General features: G+C 40.3%; 1 protein-coding gene across 1 annotated transcript in view; it reads left to right on the forward strand.

Moving 5' to 3' along the window:
* Positions 1 to 15,877, forward strand: part of LOC138795177 (collagen alpha-1(XIX) chain-like) — a 384,669-nt gene that overhangs the window by 240,721 nt on the left and 128,071 nt on the right. Inside the window, exon 15 of the mRNA XM_069974170.1 lies at positions 1,868 to 1,903. Within this exon, the coding sequence (XP_069830271.1) occupies positions 1,868 to 1,903 (36 nt within the window). The remainder of the gene's footprint in view (positions 1 to 1,867; positions 1,904 to 15,877) is intronic.

The following is a 15,877-nucleotide window of genomic DNA, read 5'->3' on the forward strand; positions in this document are numbered from 1 at the left end:
GTGCTTATATTCTGCAACCAATTTGTACAGAGCTGGAGCCTATTCTTTTTATTTATTGTGACGGCGTGTGAACATGAGCCTGGGATCAAAATAAAAAAGTTTATGGACCCTTCTCATCTGTTATCCACTATCCACCATAAAATAAGGTGTGCACCACCAGTTCTCCATTGATTCACTAAAGGGCGCAGAACATTTCTTAGTTAAGCACTTGAAGACATTCAGTGACCCCATAGAGAATGACTTGAACGCTGATCACATGTGTGCAATGAGAACCATTTTTTCCAGTGACAAATTTGTCCTAATTCTTGGGATCGTTGGATATTCCAATGTGTTCTGTGCATTGGGGATAACATGCTCAGATGGGAATACCTAGTTATAGCTACTGGTCTAGTGCTGCCAACACATCGGTGTCTCTAACCAGAAGTTAGGGATATCCAATTTACCATCATGTTCCCCGTAGCAAATTGTTTAGTTTTTGTCCATTTTCCTATCGGTTTAGTGATCCGCCAAAGGTGTGCAACACATTTTTTCCAAAAACCTGTCAGACCTGTAATTTTTGCCAAAAATCCAACCAAGTGGGCATATCGTGGATGTGTCATGGGTGTATCCTTAAGGCTGGGTTCACACTACGTATATTTCAGTCAGTATTGTGGTCCTCATATTGCAACCAAAACCAGGAGTGGATTAAAAACACAGAAAGGCTCTGTTCACACAATGTTGAAATTGAGTGGATGGCCGCCATTTAATGGCAAATATTTGCTGTTATTTTAAAACAACAGCTGTTATATTGAAATAATGGCAGTTATTTACTGTTATATGGCGGCCATCCACTCAATTTCACCATTGTGTGAACAGATCCTTTCTGTGTTTTTAATCCACTCGTGGTTTTGGTTGCAATATGAGGACCACAATACTGACTGAAATATACGTAGTGTGAACCCAGCTTTAAAACGCGCCACAACCACAAGATTTATTAACAAAACCATCATTTTTTGACAAGTTATCTATTCTAAAAACCAGTTACTTTTAGTGTGGCGGGATAGTCAAGTTTTATTTTTGTTCTGTGAAAAACCTTCCAGATTTACTAAGGGCATGCACTATATTAATGAATTTGACATGAAAAAAATAAAAACGGACACAAATGACAGTATAACGGCTTGAAGTTAATAAATTGTGTCCATAACACAACCAATCACTGGTCTTGGCAGTCATAAAAGCAAATTTTTTTTAATAACCTGATCCAGGCTCCAGGAAAAAAAATGTAAACATAAATCCCCTTAAAGGCTATGTTTCCACTATGGGATATTATTGGGAAAAGGTGGCCATCTATTGATAATGACAGCCGCAAATAATTATCATGATAAAGCGACCGTCATTATCAATAGATGGCAAGCCAAGTAGAAAAAAGCTGAAAGCACTCACCGTTCTGATGCAAGTTGACTTTATTACGTGATTGGATCAAAACATGGACATTAGTCCTGCAGGACGGCAGATGCTAACTCCTACACAAACAGGTTACTCATGACGGCCATTTCAACTTGCATCAGAACGGTGAGTGCTTTCAGCTTTTTTCTACTTGGCTTGCCTTTGCTTTACCTGAACTTTGAAATGCACCCCGACGCAAGGAGCCGTCATAAGTCCTAAATTAACGATCCAAGGTCCAGACTCTGGTTGGAGTAGTGCCGGTGACCTCTCTCACATTGGCGATTATCAATAGATGGACACCTTTTCCCATTAATATCCCATAGTGGGAACATAGCTCAAAACATAATAAACTGATCATATGCTTCTCAGTCTTGGGTTATCCATTGCATTTATTCCAGTGCATGTTAAAATATGATAACATATGTTATTCTTTATTTCTTAGGGTGAAACTGGACCACCGGGGCCAGCTGTGTCACCTGTAAGTATATGTACTAGTTTATCAGAAATACTCTGAAAAGTTGGACTTCTTTTATGACATTTTGTAATAAACATTAAGGCCATGTCCACACATGGCATAACCACTGGCCATTGTTTGACACGGCTGGTGTCAAACAACGGCTAATGTCTCAGATGTTCACCCGACCGATTCTGCAGTGAACATAACCATACACAGTGTAAAAATTTGAAGAAAAAAAAGTAAGAACAATGACAATTTGAAATAGCAGACAGAGAAGCCCGCCGTCTCGAGTGGGTATGAGCGATGGAAACCGTCGGAACTTATCAGCGTGGAATCCATAGTGTAAACTAACCCTAAACACCGAAGTCATGGTCTTTTTTACTAGCTGATAAATAACAATAATAATAAAAAAAACTATGGGGGAAATAAATAATAACTAAAATATATATTTTTTTAATTTTAAAGACAATGTTGTCCATAGCAACAAACCAGTGCTCAGCTTTTATTTCTTAAACTTGTTTAGTAAAATGAAAGCTGTGCCGTAATTGGTGGTTGTAGGCAATAAAAGAAAGTTTTTCCTTCCAATCGCTTTTATTTATTCATTCCCATGAGTGAAAGAGTTGGCTGTCTACTATCCGCTGCATGAATTTTGATTCTTTGAAAATTTCCTGTTCAAAATTGAGTTTAACCAAGAAGTTGTTGTCCTTTTACAAACATATTTATCAGCATATCTGGGTAATAATGCCTTACAGGCTATAGGTTTCTTGTGCATTTGGCCGATAGATACTGGGCTGCGGGAGAGCCTGCGCTCCTCCACAGCCGCTGCTCTCCACTAAAAGAAGCAACATGTCACTACCCCGAGCGGAGAGCGGCAGCAGTGGAGGAGCGCGCGCCCTCTTATTCACTCGTAACAGGACACTGAGCATGGAATTCCACCTTATTTGTTCAGTGTGAACATACCCTAAGAGCGCAGAGCCAGCTAGTCCATGTGTTACGTGGTTGACCATTTCTACTGTAGGGGAATTGTATGGCAACCATATGTCATAAAAACTGATGGTTGTGAGTTTCAGGTGCCTGTCCAGTGGTAATCTGCTACATTGCCAGCGTCATTATATGAATTATTATTGGCACATATTAAAACTAGTAAGTATAATTACCCTGTATAAATAACTACAATCTGGGTAATTATTAGACTAATGCACCAGCCCCAAGCTGTTTAAAAATCTGGTGCCTATTTCTTGACAGCCCATCTTAAATTGGTTTAGTTATTTAGCACACATTTAGTTTATTTGTAACACATATTTGAAGTATTTATGGAGCCAGGAGGTTCATGAAAAGCAAAAAAATCCTCCCAGTTTTTTTTCTCTTTAAGGCTATGTAATGGCGCCTTTCAATCTAACATAAAATAAAATAATATAATATAAAATATGTCGGAACTCCAAAATTATTATTTATGGGGTGAAATTGGAAAAAAATGCAATTTTGGAACTTTTGGAGGTTCCTTTTGTCTAGGTAATGCACTTTTTTTTTTCTTTACAATAAAACTGTTTCTCCTAAATAATTATGATTAAAGGGGTTGGCCACTTTATAGTAAAATAGGTCAGTGTATAGTATTAGTAACTGTACTCACTGTATATACTGACAGCAGCTCCCTGTGTACCTCATAAAGCTAAAATCAGACTCTCCTCCTCTAGGCTGAGCTGCCCTGCTCTGTGGTGTTTTGGTCCATAAGATTGCTGACATGGAGGAGCATGTGACCAGGCCCCGCCCCCAGTGTCCACCACTGAGCCTGTATATGTCTATGGAGGACACAGGGGACAGGGCCTGGTCACATGCTCCTCCATGTCAGCCATTTTATGGACTGAAATAAAACAGAGCAGGGCAGCCCAGCCTGGTGAAGAGGAGTCTGATTGTAGCTCTATGAGGTACACAGGGAGCTGCTGTCAGTATATACATTGAGCACACTTACTAATACTGTACACTGAACTATTTTACTACAAAGTGGTCAACCCCTTTAAAATTACCCTACTATGACTCTTACAACAGTTCTATTTTTTCACCTATGGGGCTGTATGGGATGTAATTTTTTGCTGCCATGATCTCTAGTTTTTATTAGTATCACATTCGTGTAGATTGGATGTTATGATCACTTTTTATTATTTTTATTATATATTTATAATGTAACAAAAAAAATCCTAGCGTTTTTTTCCCTTCCTCTCATTTACGTTGTTCACTGTGTGGAAACACTATTGTACACTTACGGCATAGGTCGTCTAGGGGTTAAAGTGTCACTGTCGTTTACATTTTTTTTTTTGCAGAAATCAATAGTACAGGCGATTTCAAGAAATTTTGTAATTGGGTTTATTAGCTGAAAAATGCATTTTTATAATGAGAAGGCAGTTTAAAGCTCTCCATCCTGTCTTCATGGTTTTCTATGAGAGGAGAGGGGTGGAGGGAGATGAGGCACCAAAACAGGACAGCAAAGAGTTAATTTACAACTACATCACCGGGCTATCTCCTCTGAAGTCAGCACTGACCTCTCTGACCTCTGAATACCGGCTTTCACACAGCTCCAACTGTGTAATCCTTTTTCTCTGCTCTCAGCTTCCGACTAATCTCCCGGCTCCCTCCTCCCCTCTCCATAGGTTACACAGAGCTCGACTGACTCAAGATTTCTTGATAATGAGCAGTGAATGAGAGAGAAGAGGGGGGGGGGGCTGGGGAAAGTCTTTTTGAATGCAGATAATGGCATATTTGCCTAATAAACCATTCTTAAAGTTTCTTAAAATCCCCTGTCCTATTGACACGGCACGACAGTGACACTTTAAAGAAAGGACTTATACTTCCTCCTGGATCCACTGGCTCAAAAAACTGCAATAGCAGTTTAAAAAAAAAACCTGCCAAGTGTGACCGCAGCCTACTACTATACTACTTTCAGGAAACAGACATTTTCATCATTCTTCTTCTTAGTATTATGATTGAAATAAATTTTTACATTGTTTTGTAGGTTGCAGTTTTAGAAAACAGCATGATGCTTGTGGATTCCAAATTTAATACATCATGGTTAATTTCTGCAACAGATGTCACAACATAGAATCCCATCTGACACATATACATCTGTTTTTTGACCTTTGCCTGTTTAGTACCATCCATCAATTGGTACTTCCTAGTCAAAGATTACTTTGCGCCTAACATCTGTGATTTGATAGCAAATTAATTTCTTACTATTTTTTAACATAAAATGCTAAAAAAAAATTTATTTTATTTCATTTTTTTATTTTCTTATAGCTTTAATTATTGATTTTCTTATAAGAATGCATGCGGTCTACAATGTTAGCTCTTGTTGAAAATCCCTGTCCACAGAATTCCTGTTGAGAGTAATTTCAGACAGTCCCGGAGTTAATTAAGGCAAAGATTTCATGGGCTCAATGCACGGATCTGCCACAGAGTTTTAATTGCTCTGCAGGGACAGATCAAACTACTCATTATTCAGTTATTGTTATAGAGATGCGCTGCATCTGATTCTTTATATTGGTTTAGGAAGACAGGTGAAGAAAGGATACTGCACAATGGGACATAACTGAGGCGGGCAAGGAAAGAAGTAACTATTAAAACAAAATAATGTTGCTTGGGAAAAGAAGTATCCTCCACTAACCGATCCTGTGCCGAAATGTTAGAAAATCCTCATATTTCATATGGCTATAAAAGAAGCTCAGACTACTATCATCTATGGGATTTAAATGTTTGCTCCTAAACATAAAATACTATATATATATATATATATATATTTTTTTTTTTTTCTCTTTTTACAAATAGTGTCAAGCAATTAATGCAACTACTGTGAGTTAAGTGATAGTATCCTACTGCTGGTCTATTAAGTTGTACTTAGATACTCACTGGTAGATACTAGCATGCTAGTATTCGCTTATGTTACTGCATGGCTAGGTTCACACAACGTCTTTTGAGCTCTGTTTAAAATGACATCCGTTATTTTGAGTCATTTAGCTGCCTAGCCGCCCGTGCAATGACGGCTGCTGGTACATTATTCTAGTTTGGGGTTACTAATTGCCCTTTGGGTGCGTCTTAATTGAAAAGTCCATTGAATTTAATAGTAAAAATGGAGAAAGAATGGTGACAAAAGAAAAACTGTGTGTGAACAGCTAATAAAAAAAAAGGTCCAAAAGACGTCCGAAAATAATGATCATGTTCATTATTTTGCCGTCTGTGGTAAAAACGTCCGTTATTCAATACATTGTGCATTGGACGTCCATCTTTCCATGTGTTCATTGCATTGCCATTGCAGTAAGTTAAATCGCTAAAAAACGGACGATATTTTAAATAGCAAAATCGGCCGCCTTCTCTCTGGTTTTGACGTTGTGGGAACATAGCCTATATCGTTATGTTTGCTTTCTCCCCTATTTTCTGTGTACAAAACATTATAAGGAAAGACCATTAGTTGTATACAGCTTCATTATGCAGGATTGCAGAAGAATTGGCTTACTGGTTGGTCAAAAATATATTAAATTTTTGCTATCAAGTTATTTACAAGTGTATAATTTGAAAGGGAAACTGACGGTGCATATATGCCTACATATGTGCAGTTATCAGTTATTGCTTAAGCAGGTAGATAATCCCCCGTCAGGTAGTTACCTCCCCCTCCCCCAATAACCTAAAAACATCCCACTTACCTTCCCTTCCCTTCAGCACTAAGGCTAGCCCTCTTCTTACTCCTCTGCTCTGTATCCAATGTCCTGGAGCGGTTTAGGTCTTCTCCTGTGGGTGGTACACAAGAATTGATGTCATTGTGCACGTCCCGTAACAGATGACTTGTACCCCACTACAGTATAGTACAATGCTAACATTATGTACAGTAGCATGCTACAAAATGTGCATGGATTCCAGTTTACCACCAAACTCCCTGCTCCTGTACAATAGTGAGTGGTGACGCATACATTGTACACATCACCACTCTCTTTACATTCTAAGGGGATCAGCATGTTGCACCCATAAGAAAATAGGCATAGCGCTATGCAGGGGAGAAGAGGCAATGCAGTATTCCTTTCATCTGCTATGGCGATGCTCCCTGTGTGATTGTGCAGGTTGCACAATCCTAAGGCTGACTCTGAGTGTGAGTCAAGTGATATTTTAACTCTGTAGCTAGACATTATAGGGGCTAGTCTACTATATCACTACACTCCTGGTCTCTTTAGATAAGGCAGTACTGATCTCTTTACATGCAGAAGCATACAGTACAGAAGAACGAGGAGGCCAAAGCTTGGTGGGGAGGAAAAGTGTTTGAGAGCTACCAGGAGGTATATAATAGGTGAATGCAGCTCAGCTGTGATAAAACAAAACAATTTATGCTGCAGGGATTTTGCTGGTGAGTTAGCATGGTATGTCCAAAAATAATTGAAGTGCTTCTTTTAGCCAGTATGTCTCTATATGCAGTATTTAGCTGCCATTGCTACGGCAAGGTATATGCAGTCATGAAAGCCAATGAGTTACATGCAGGAGTTTTATGAATCCCATTTGGTTCTTAATCTAGCGGCTTGAAAAATGCTTTATCATAAAAGCTTGAGAGCAGTTCAGACTTATAATGTGCTTCACTGTGCTACAGTGTCCTGACACACCAGGGGAGCCTGCCAACCCTATAGAACAATTACATATTCCCTCTTCTGTCACCACTCTATACTGGCCAGATCAGCAATAATAATTAATATATTGTGTGGGTATTAAACCACAAAAAATAGAGAATCCCTGTGTTGGCATTAAAGTGAATCTGTTTCCCCGTGACCCCTGTTACTGGTACTGTTACATAGTTACATAGTTAGTATGGTTGAAAAATGACATATGTCCATCAAATTCAGTCAAGGAGAAGGTGGGTAAAGGGAAGGGGGGGGGGTGGATGACGGGTAGGTTCTATACACATAGGGGGAGATTTATCAAAGGGTGTAAAATTTAGACTGGTCTTTTGACAAGGAAAAACTGCTTCCAATGCCTTTGTTTTTGTTAAAAAAAACAAACAAAACAGTCTTTTAATCCAGTATTGTGGTGGTCCCAGAGTGTCCAAGCCTGCGTCACCTCTTTATTCTTCCATCCCCCCACCACCACCACCTTCTCTAAAGAAACATCCCCTGGGCAGGATCATCCTCTTCTGCACAGACAAAATTGAGCGCATAACTCACTGATGAGGCATGGCTCTTTGCTATAGTCTAAGGGTCCTATTCCACACCCCGAGCAGGGCCCAATCAATGATGTAAACGAGCGCCGATCTGCTAGATCGGCGCTCGTTTACTGGGCCTATTCCACGGCCCGACAATCATTAGCGAGGGCTGCAGGGACATTGTTACCGATGTCTTTGCAGCCCTTGTTTCATACATTACCTGTCTGGGCTGCAGGTCTTCTCCTTCTCCCAGTCCCACGCAGCAGCATCAGCTTCGGAGCGGCCTAACTGAACTGACAGAACGCTCAGCCAATCACTGGATGCTGCAGTCCCGGCTAGTGATTGGCTGAGCGCTCTGTCTGGGAGCGCGGGACTGGGAGAAGGAGAAGACCTGCAGCCCGGACAGGTAATGTATGATGTTTGTGAAATTGTAGGTCGTCCGCCTCGCCCGCTATTCCACATAGTGATGCACGGGGGGTGAACGATTATTTTAGGTTTAAACCGAAATGAACAATCAGCCGATGACACGATCATCGGCTGATCGTTCTCTCTATTCCACAGAGCGATAATCAGCCAAAACGGGCCAATTCAGCCAATTATCGCTCCGTGGAATAGGCCCCTAACTTGTCATTGTGCCTTTTTTGTTTGCTGAAAACAAAGGAATCAGCACCCAAACAGACCCCAGGACATGGCTTGGATTGAACCTTGATGTGCATGTGTAATGGCGGTTCGGAGGGGGATACAAATTCACTTTAATTGGGGCTACTTATGGGGCACATGATAATGTTAGAGACCATAATCCCTAAGGAATGTTCTGGTCCTTCAGTGCTCCAGGTTGATCCAGCCAGTATATATTATCAGAAAAGTGGAAAAGAAAATCAGGACCAAATAGGTCTTTAGCACATGATGTGCAAGAATTTTTTTTGTTTGTTTGTTTTTAGAAAACACTCAAAAAATTGATCTATAGGTCAGATAGCGATCAAACCCAGTAACAAACATGAAAAATGTAAAGTTTGACATTGATGTGCCTATTGAAAGCTCCAGTAATCCAAACATATATAATGTAGCTGTACTTGTAGACAAGTAGTGAGAATCTTACAGTATTATCTCGAGGGTAAACAACACAATACAAATGGAAAAATCCCACATGGCTGATCCTTTTGCCCCAAGAACCATTGACTGAAAACAACAGGATCTGTGAACAAAATAATGAATGTCGGCGGCCAGCTTGAGATGACAGTGTATACATTTATGTAGTGTTGTGTTATCTCTATGTTATCATTCTTGGAACACAATGTGTTTCATCCACAAAGAAACAGAGTAATTGTTCTCATTCATCACGGGTATTTCCCTTAATGATTTCTCACACAAGCCAATTTCTCTTCGGTGGCATAGAAATCTAATAGCACGTTTTACCTCATGAGCATAATATCATTACATGCTGTAAAGCATTTAACAGAATCTTGATGGAACCATGCTCTGCCGTACATAGTTGACATTTGTCATTATTGTTGCAGGTAGATACAGTCAGTAGGCAGAAAATATATTTTATTTTACATTTGTTTAGAGAGAATTCAGATCTATCATTATGAATGATTTGCAGGAACACCTCTGTATACTAAAGTTGTTATTTCTAAAAATGGTTCCCACACAGTATTTTTGCTCAGTATATTGGTCGATAATTTGCAACCAAAACCAGGAGTGAATTTAAAACAAAGAAAGGCTATGTTCACACACTGTTGAAATTTAAAGCGACTCCGTAACCACAATCTGTCCCCCCCAAACCACTTGTACCTTCGGATAGCTGCTTTTAATCCAAGAGCTGTCATGGGGTCCGTTCAGGAGGGGATGCAGTTATTGTCATAAAAACAACTTTTAATCTGGCAGCGCTGTGTCTAACGGCCGGGGCTTACATTTGTATATGTATTAGGCTGGCACCACCTCTCTGTCCTTCCTCCCCACCCTCCTCATCATTAGGAATGATCCAGGAACATTTAGGCTGCATTCCCACGTTCCGTGATCCTGATGGATCACGGACGTGGAATGCATGTACTGGAGCCCCCCCCCCCCCCGTGCCCTGACAGCATCTGTAATTAGATGCTGGGAGCGGGGGAGACTGTATTCATAAGGGCCGCGCTGTAGTAACAGCACCGCGCGGCTGATTCATTACAGCACGGCGCTTATGAATACAGTCTCCCCCGCTCCCAGCATCTAATTACAGATGCTGTCCGGGCGCGGGGGGGCTCCAGTACATGCATTCCATGTCCGTGATCCGTCAGGATCACGGAACGTGGGAATGCAGCCTTACTGCTGTTTGAGCTTTGCACAGGTGTATTAACGATGTGCCGGGCTGCCACAGGTGGGGAATAGGAAGCAATCTGCCTGGAGTATTCCTAATGATGAGGAGGGTGGGGAGGAAGGACAGAGAGGTTGTGCCAGCCTAATGCATATACAAATGTAAGCCCCGGCCGTTAGACACAGCGCTGTAGGATTAAAAGTTGTTTTTATCACTATAACTACATCCCCTGCCGAACGGACCCCAGGACAGATCTTGGATTAAAAGCAGCTATCCGAAGGTACAAGTGGTTTGGGGGGGGGGGGGGGGTCAGATTGTGGGTATGGAGTCGCTTTAAGGAGTGTTAGATTTTTTTCAATAAAGTATTGGGTGATGTGCTACCTGTTTGTGCATATGCTCTTTTTCCTTTCTTTTGAAGTGATTGGGTCACTGATTGGCTGAGCGGGCTGTCCATCAGCCGGTTCAGGCATTTTCCCGAGTCATGACATCATCACAACTATGTAATCACAAGCGATGTATCGGTGGTTCATTCGCTTTAAATATTTTTATTTCTAGGTCCCTGTCACTGTTCTTTTCTTGTAATTTGCTCGTTGGTAAATTATATGGGAGAACAAGTGGTTTGACCCAGGCTATGGTGTGAATCTTAAATTTCCGTACAGCTAATATTACACAGAATAGAGAAGATTAACAACATTATCATCTAAGCCACAGATGATGTGCAAGGACAATAACTAATTGTGGCTATTACTATAATCTAGATGCCAGGGCATTTAATAAATAGGCATGCAATGTATTTGCCGCATCATCTATTTATCTATCTATCCCTGTTCCTCCAGAAGATAGCAGAACTTTATAAAATATAGATCCCATACTGAAAATAGGCCAATCTTGTTTGTAAAATTGGCCAATCTTACTGGTAAATCAAGTTGAGGAAGACACTCCTACAGCTACTGACACAGCATGTACCTTTGTTTCTTTATCGTTAATAATGATCAATATTTGCGCTAAAATGATGGACGTTCTGAAAAATGGCCGTCATTTTTCCCTAGTGGAAGTATAGCCTATCAATGGAACTTTTGTTAGAACTAAAATACAAATGGCTCCTGCATTCAGAATTAACAGCCCCAGTGTTTTCAGAGGCTAAAGATGCAGAGGAACTTGCCCACTTAAAGTTGAATAAGGTAATGGGTCCAGATGGTTTACATGCCAGAGTTCTTAACCCCTTAAGGACAGAGCCTGAAATGGCCTTAAGGACCAGGCCAATTGTCACTTTGACGTTTTCGTTTTTTCCTCCTCGCTTTCTAAGACCCATAACGCTTTTATTTTTCCACCTACAGGGCCATGTGAGGGTTATTTTTTTTTTTAAGAGCAGGTGTACTTTGTAATGGCATCTTTTAATCTGCCATAAAATGAATTACGGAACTCCCAAAATATCATTTATGGGGTGAATTTGGGTCAAAGAATGCGATTCTGAAATTTAATTTGGGGTTCCATGTTTACGTAATGCACTTAACAGTAAAACTGACATTTTTTATTTATTCTATAGGTTGGTCTGAACACAATGACATGCATGGTTTCTAGGTTTTCTAACGTTTTACTATTTTTAATAGCAGTAAAACATTTTTTTTTTTTCAAATAGGCATATTTAAAATTGCACTATTGTAACTCCTATAGCGCTTTTATTTTTTCTCCTACGGGGTCGTATAGGGTGTCATTTTTTGCGCCATGATCTCTAGTTTTTAGTAGTTTCATTTTCTAGATAAAATGGATTGATCACTTTTTATAATTTTTTTTTATACATAAAATGTCATTAAAAAAAAGCAATCTCTGTGGGGGTTTTTAACCGCTTTTTGTTCACGCCATTCACCGTGCGGGAATAGTATTGTTTTATTTTAATAGATCAGACTATTACACACGCTACGGTATATAATCTCTGTGGGTTTTTTTACAGCATTTTGTAAAACATTTATTTATTTACACTTTTAGGCTATGTTCACACTACGTAAGTTTCCGGCCGTAGCGCGTTCCGTGAATAAGCGGACGGAGTTTCACACGTATATGTCCGGCCGCGTAAAATATGCGGCCGGACATATACGTAGTGTGAACATAGCCTTACAGTTTCCTTAGGGAACTATCATTGACATACATTGGATTGTATACACTGATATCTGTGATCTCCTGATTTAGCCTGCCTGTGGCAGGCTGAATAAGAGGACTGAACAGAGGACTGCATGTAGGTAAGGAGAAGACCTACAGCAGTCAGGAAATGCAATCAGGACCCCCGCAGACACGCTGCCGATGTCCCGATCGCTAAGTGCCCGAAGATGCTCCAGTCACTTTAACTTGAACGCGGCATTTAAGGGGTTAATGGCGGGTGACCACGCGATCACGGCGACCCGCCATTGAGGGTGAGGGCCTGGCTGCAGATAGCAGCCGTTCCTCACACGCTATGGGGTGGGCTTAGCTCGTGAGCCCGCTCCATAGCCTGGGACCGCACCCGAGCGTACATTTACGCCCTCCTGCATTAAAGCCCAGGCAGCGGGGGCGTAAATGTACGCCCTGTGTCGTTAAGGGGTTAAAGAACTCAGATATGTGATTGCTGCCCCCCTGACGGACCTGTATAATGAATCCCTCCTAACAGGAGATGTTCCTGATGATTGGAAAAAGGCCAATGTTATACCCATCCACAAGAAGGGGAGTAGAGAAGAGCCCAGTAACTACAGGCCAGCTAGCTTAACATCATTATTAGTAGTAAAATTGATGGGATCACCTTAAAGAAAAAAAATAAAAAGATAATGAATCACCTAAGAATCAACAATTTGATGGACCTGAACCAGCATGACTTTACTGCATGCAGATCATGTCAGACTAATCTAATTGATTTCTTTGATTATGTCAAAAAGTGTTGGATGAAGGTGATGCCATGGACATCGCCTATCTGGACTTCAGCAAAGCCTTTGACAAAGTTCCCCATAAAGAGCCTATTAAGAAGTTAGAGAAAATTGGACTTAATCTCTAGATAGTTCAGTGGATTTGTGGTTGGCTGAAGGACAGATATCAGAGGGATGTCGTTAATGGTGTATGTTCCGTGCAGAGACTGGTTACAAATTGTGGCCACAAGGGTCTGATCTGTTCTTTTTAATGTTTGAAAGTGACATAGGAGAAGATTTGGTAGGTTTGTCTGTTCGCTGATGACACAAAAATGTGCAATAGGGTTATAGGATATTTTTGTAGGTGTCAGTATTATGGTTAATGATTTAGCTTTACTGGATAGGTGTATATATAATGGTATGCTGGGCTGTATATATATAATGGTTTGCTAAGCTGTACTTATAATGATATGCTGGGCTATATACAGTGTATATATATATATATATATATAATGGTATGCTGGGCTGTGTATATAATGGTATGCTGGGCTGTATATATAATGGTATGCTGGGCTGTATAACTAGATGTATAACCAGTAGGAAGAGGCAGATTGTGATCTCGCTGTATAGAGCTCTAGTGATATCACATCTGGAATACTGTGTCCAGTTCTGGAGACCTCAGCTACATAAAGATATTGATAAGATAAGAACGGATCCAAAGACGGGCTACAAAAATGGTGGAGGGTGTCAGGCCTAAAACATATCAGGAAACAGTTAAGGATTTGAATCTGTTTAGTCTGGAGGAAAGAAGAGAAATAGGGGACATGATCGAAACCTTTAAAGAGGATGTACCACCAGGTAAATCCTCTTTAATATGACCCACGGATAGAATGGCGCCGTTCTAGCCACGGGTACCGGGCCGGGGATGAAACACAGGAGGCAGGCCGGCCCGCCCTCAGTGGGAGGAAAAACCCGCCCCTCTATGATGCGCCTCCATTGATTCTAATGAAGCCACGTCATAGAGGGGAGGGAATTCTCTCCCACTGGGGGCGAGCCGGCCCGCCTCCTATGCTTCAGCCCCAGCCCGGTACCCATGGATAGAACACGGGAACTGGGCCGCGGTTCAAAAAAAACGGACCACGGCACTGGCTTCCCCATGACAGCGCCATTCTATCCGTGGGTCATATTAAAGAGGATTTACCTGGTGGTACATCCTCTTTAAGTATGTTAAAGGACTAAATTAGGATCAGGAAGGAAGTATTTTTTAGAGAAAAAAACTGAACTCAAAAACCTCAAAAGAGGTTGGTAAATCTACAATAACAGAATGTAAACCTGCCTTGGATACACATATATCTATCCTAAGATAATAAGAAGGGAAACATTAAAAGGGAAGACTAGATGGACCCAGTGGTCTTTTTCTGCCGCCAGTCTTCTATGTTTCTGTGTTTTTAAGTGCAGTAAAGTACAATAAATGGTAAACCTGTAATGTATTTGTCTTTATATTTTATGTGTTTTATTACATTTTCTAGCCTTGCATCTGCGATGACACTGTCACTGCCTAGGGTCTGCCGAAAAACAATGGCTAAAGCTATATGTTCATGAGTTTGCTATGAAATTATTAAACCTTCATTTGGTATTTCAACTAACTAGAGTAAAGTTAAAGAAGAATGAAGATGAGGAGGGGAATAAACTGAAACTGACTTTTTGTCAAACATGAACAATTACGTTAGTATCTAGGCAATCATTTCCATTCTGATTAATATGGTGCAGTAAGAATGCGTAAAGCAGAAATGCGAACAAAAAAAAAAGAGACAAGATGAAAATTTAAGCAGACAATAAGCTAAGATTTTAAATTGTTCTGGAATGTATTCATTTTCACAATGGTTCATACAATAATAGGTGAAGCTACGTGCCCCCTTTTTCATTCTGTTTCTCTGCTGTATAATTCTTTAGTTTCTGATCATCACACAATCTTTTAAACGTTTTTTTTTTCTATTATCACCACACTCCTACTATGACCATGAAACTTTCCAGGGCTATTAAAGGGGTACTCCGCTTTATGTAAAAAAAAAAAAAAAAGGATGAAAAACTGATGCATAAGGCTTCATATAGGCTGTTCACACAACGTCAAAAATAAAGAAAAGGCGCCCGATTTTGATATTTAAAAAAGTCAGTTTTTGCCGCAATTTAACTAACTTCAATGGCAATGCATTGAAGTCAATGGGAAGACGGACGTCCAATGCACACAATGGATTGAATAAGGGACGTTTTTACCGCGGACGGGAAAATAATGAACATGTTCATTATTTTTGGACGTCTTTTGCAAACAGCGGGCGTTGTTTGTTAGTTGTTCACACAGTTTTTCTTTTGTCACCGTTCTTTCTCTGTTTTTACTATTAAATTCAATGAACTTTTCAATTAAGCCGCATCCAAAGGCCAATTAGTAACCAAACTAGAATAATGTACAAACACCAGTCATTGCACTAAGGTGAGGCCAGGCTGCTAAATAACATCCGTTATTTTAGACTCATTGCGATGGACGTCATTTTAAACTGAGCTGAAAAAACGTTGTGGGAACATAGCCTTTGTGTGCATCCATTTTGATCCGTTTTTTTCATTTACTTCAATTATAAAAAAAAAAAAAAAAGTATGAAAAGATCCTTTTT

The sequence above is a fragment of the Dendropsophus ebraccatus genome, chromosome 6 (genome assembly GCF_027789765.1).
Source record: "Dendropsophus ebraccatus isolate aDenEbr1 chromosome 6, aDenEbr1.pat, whole genome shotgun sequence".
Taxonomy (NCBI): Eukaryota; Metazoa; Chordata; class Amphibia; order Anura; family Hylidae; genus Dendropsophus; species Dendropsophus ebraccatus.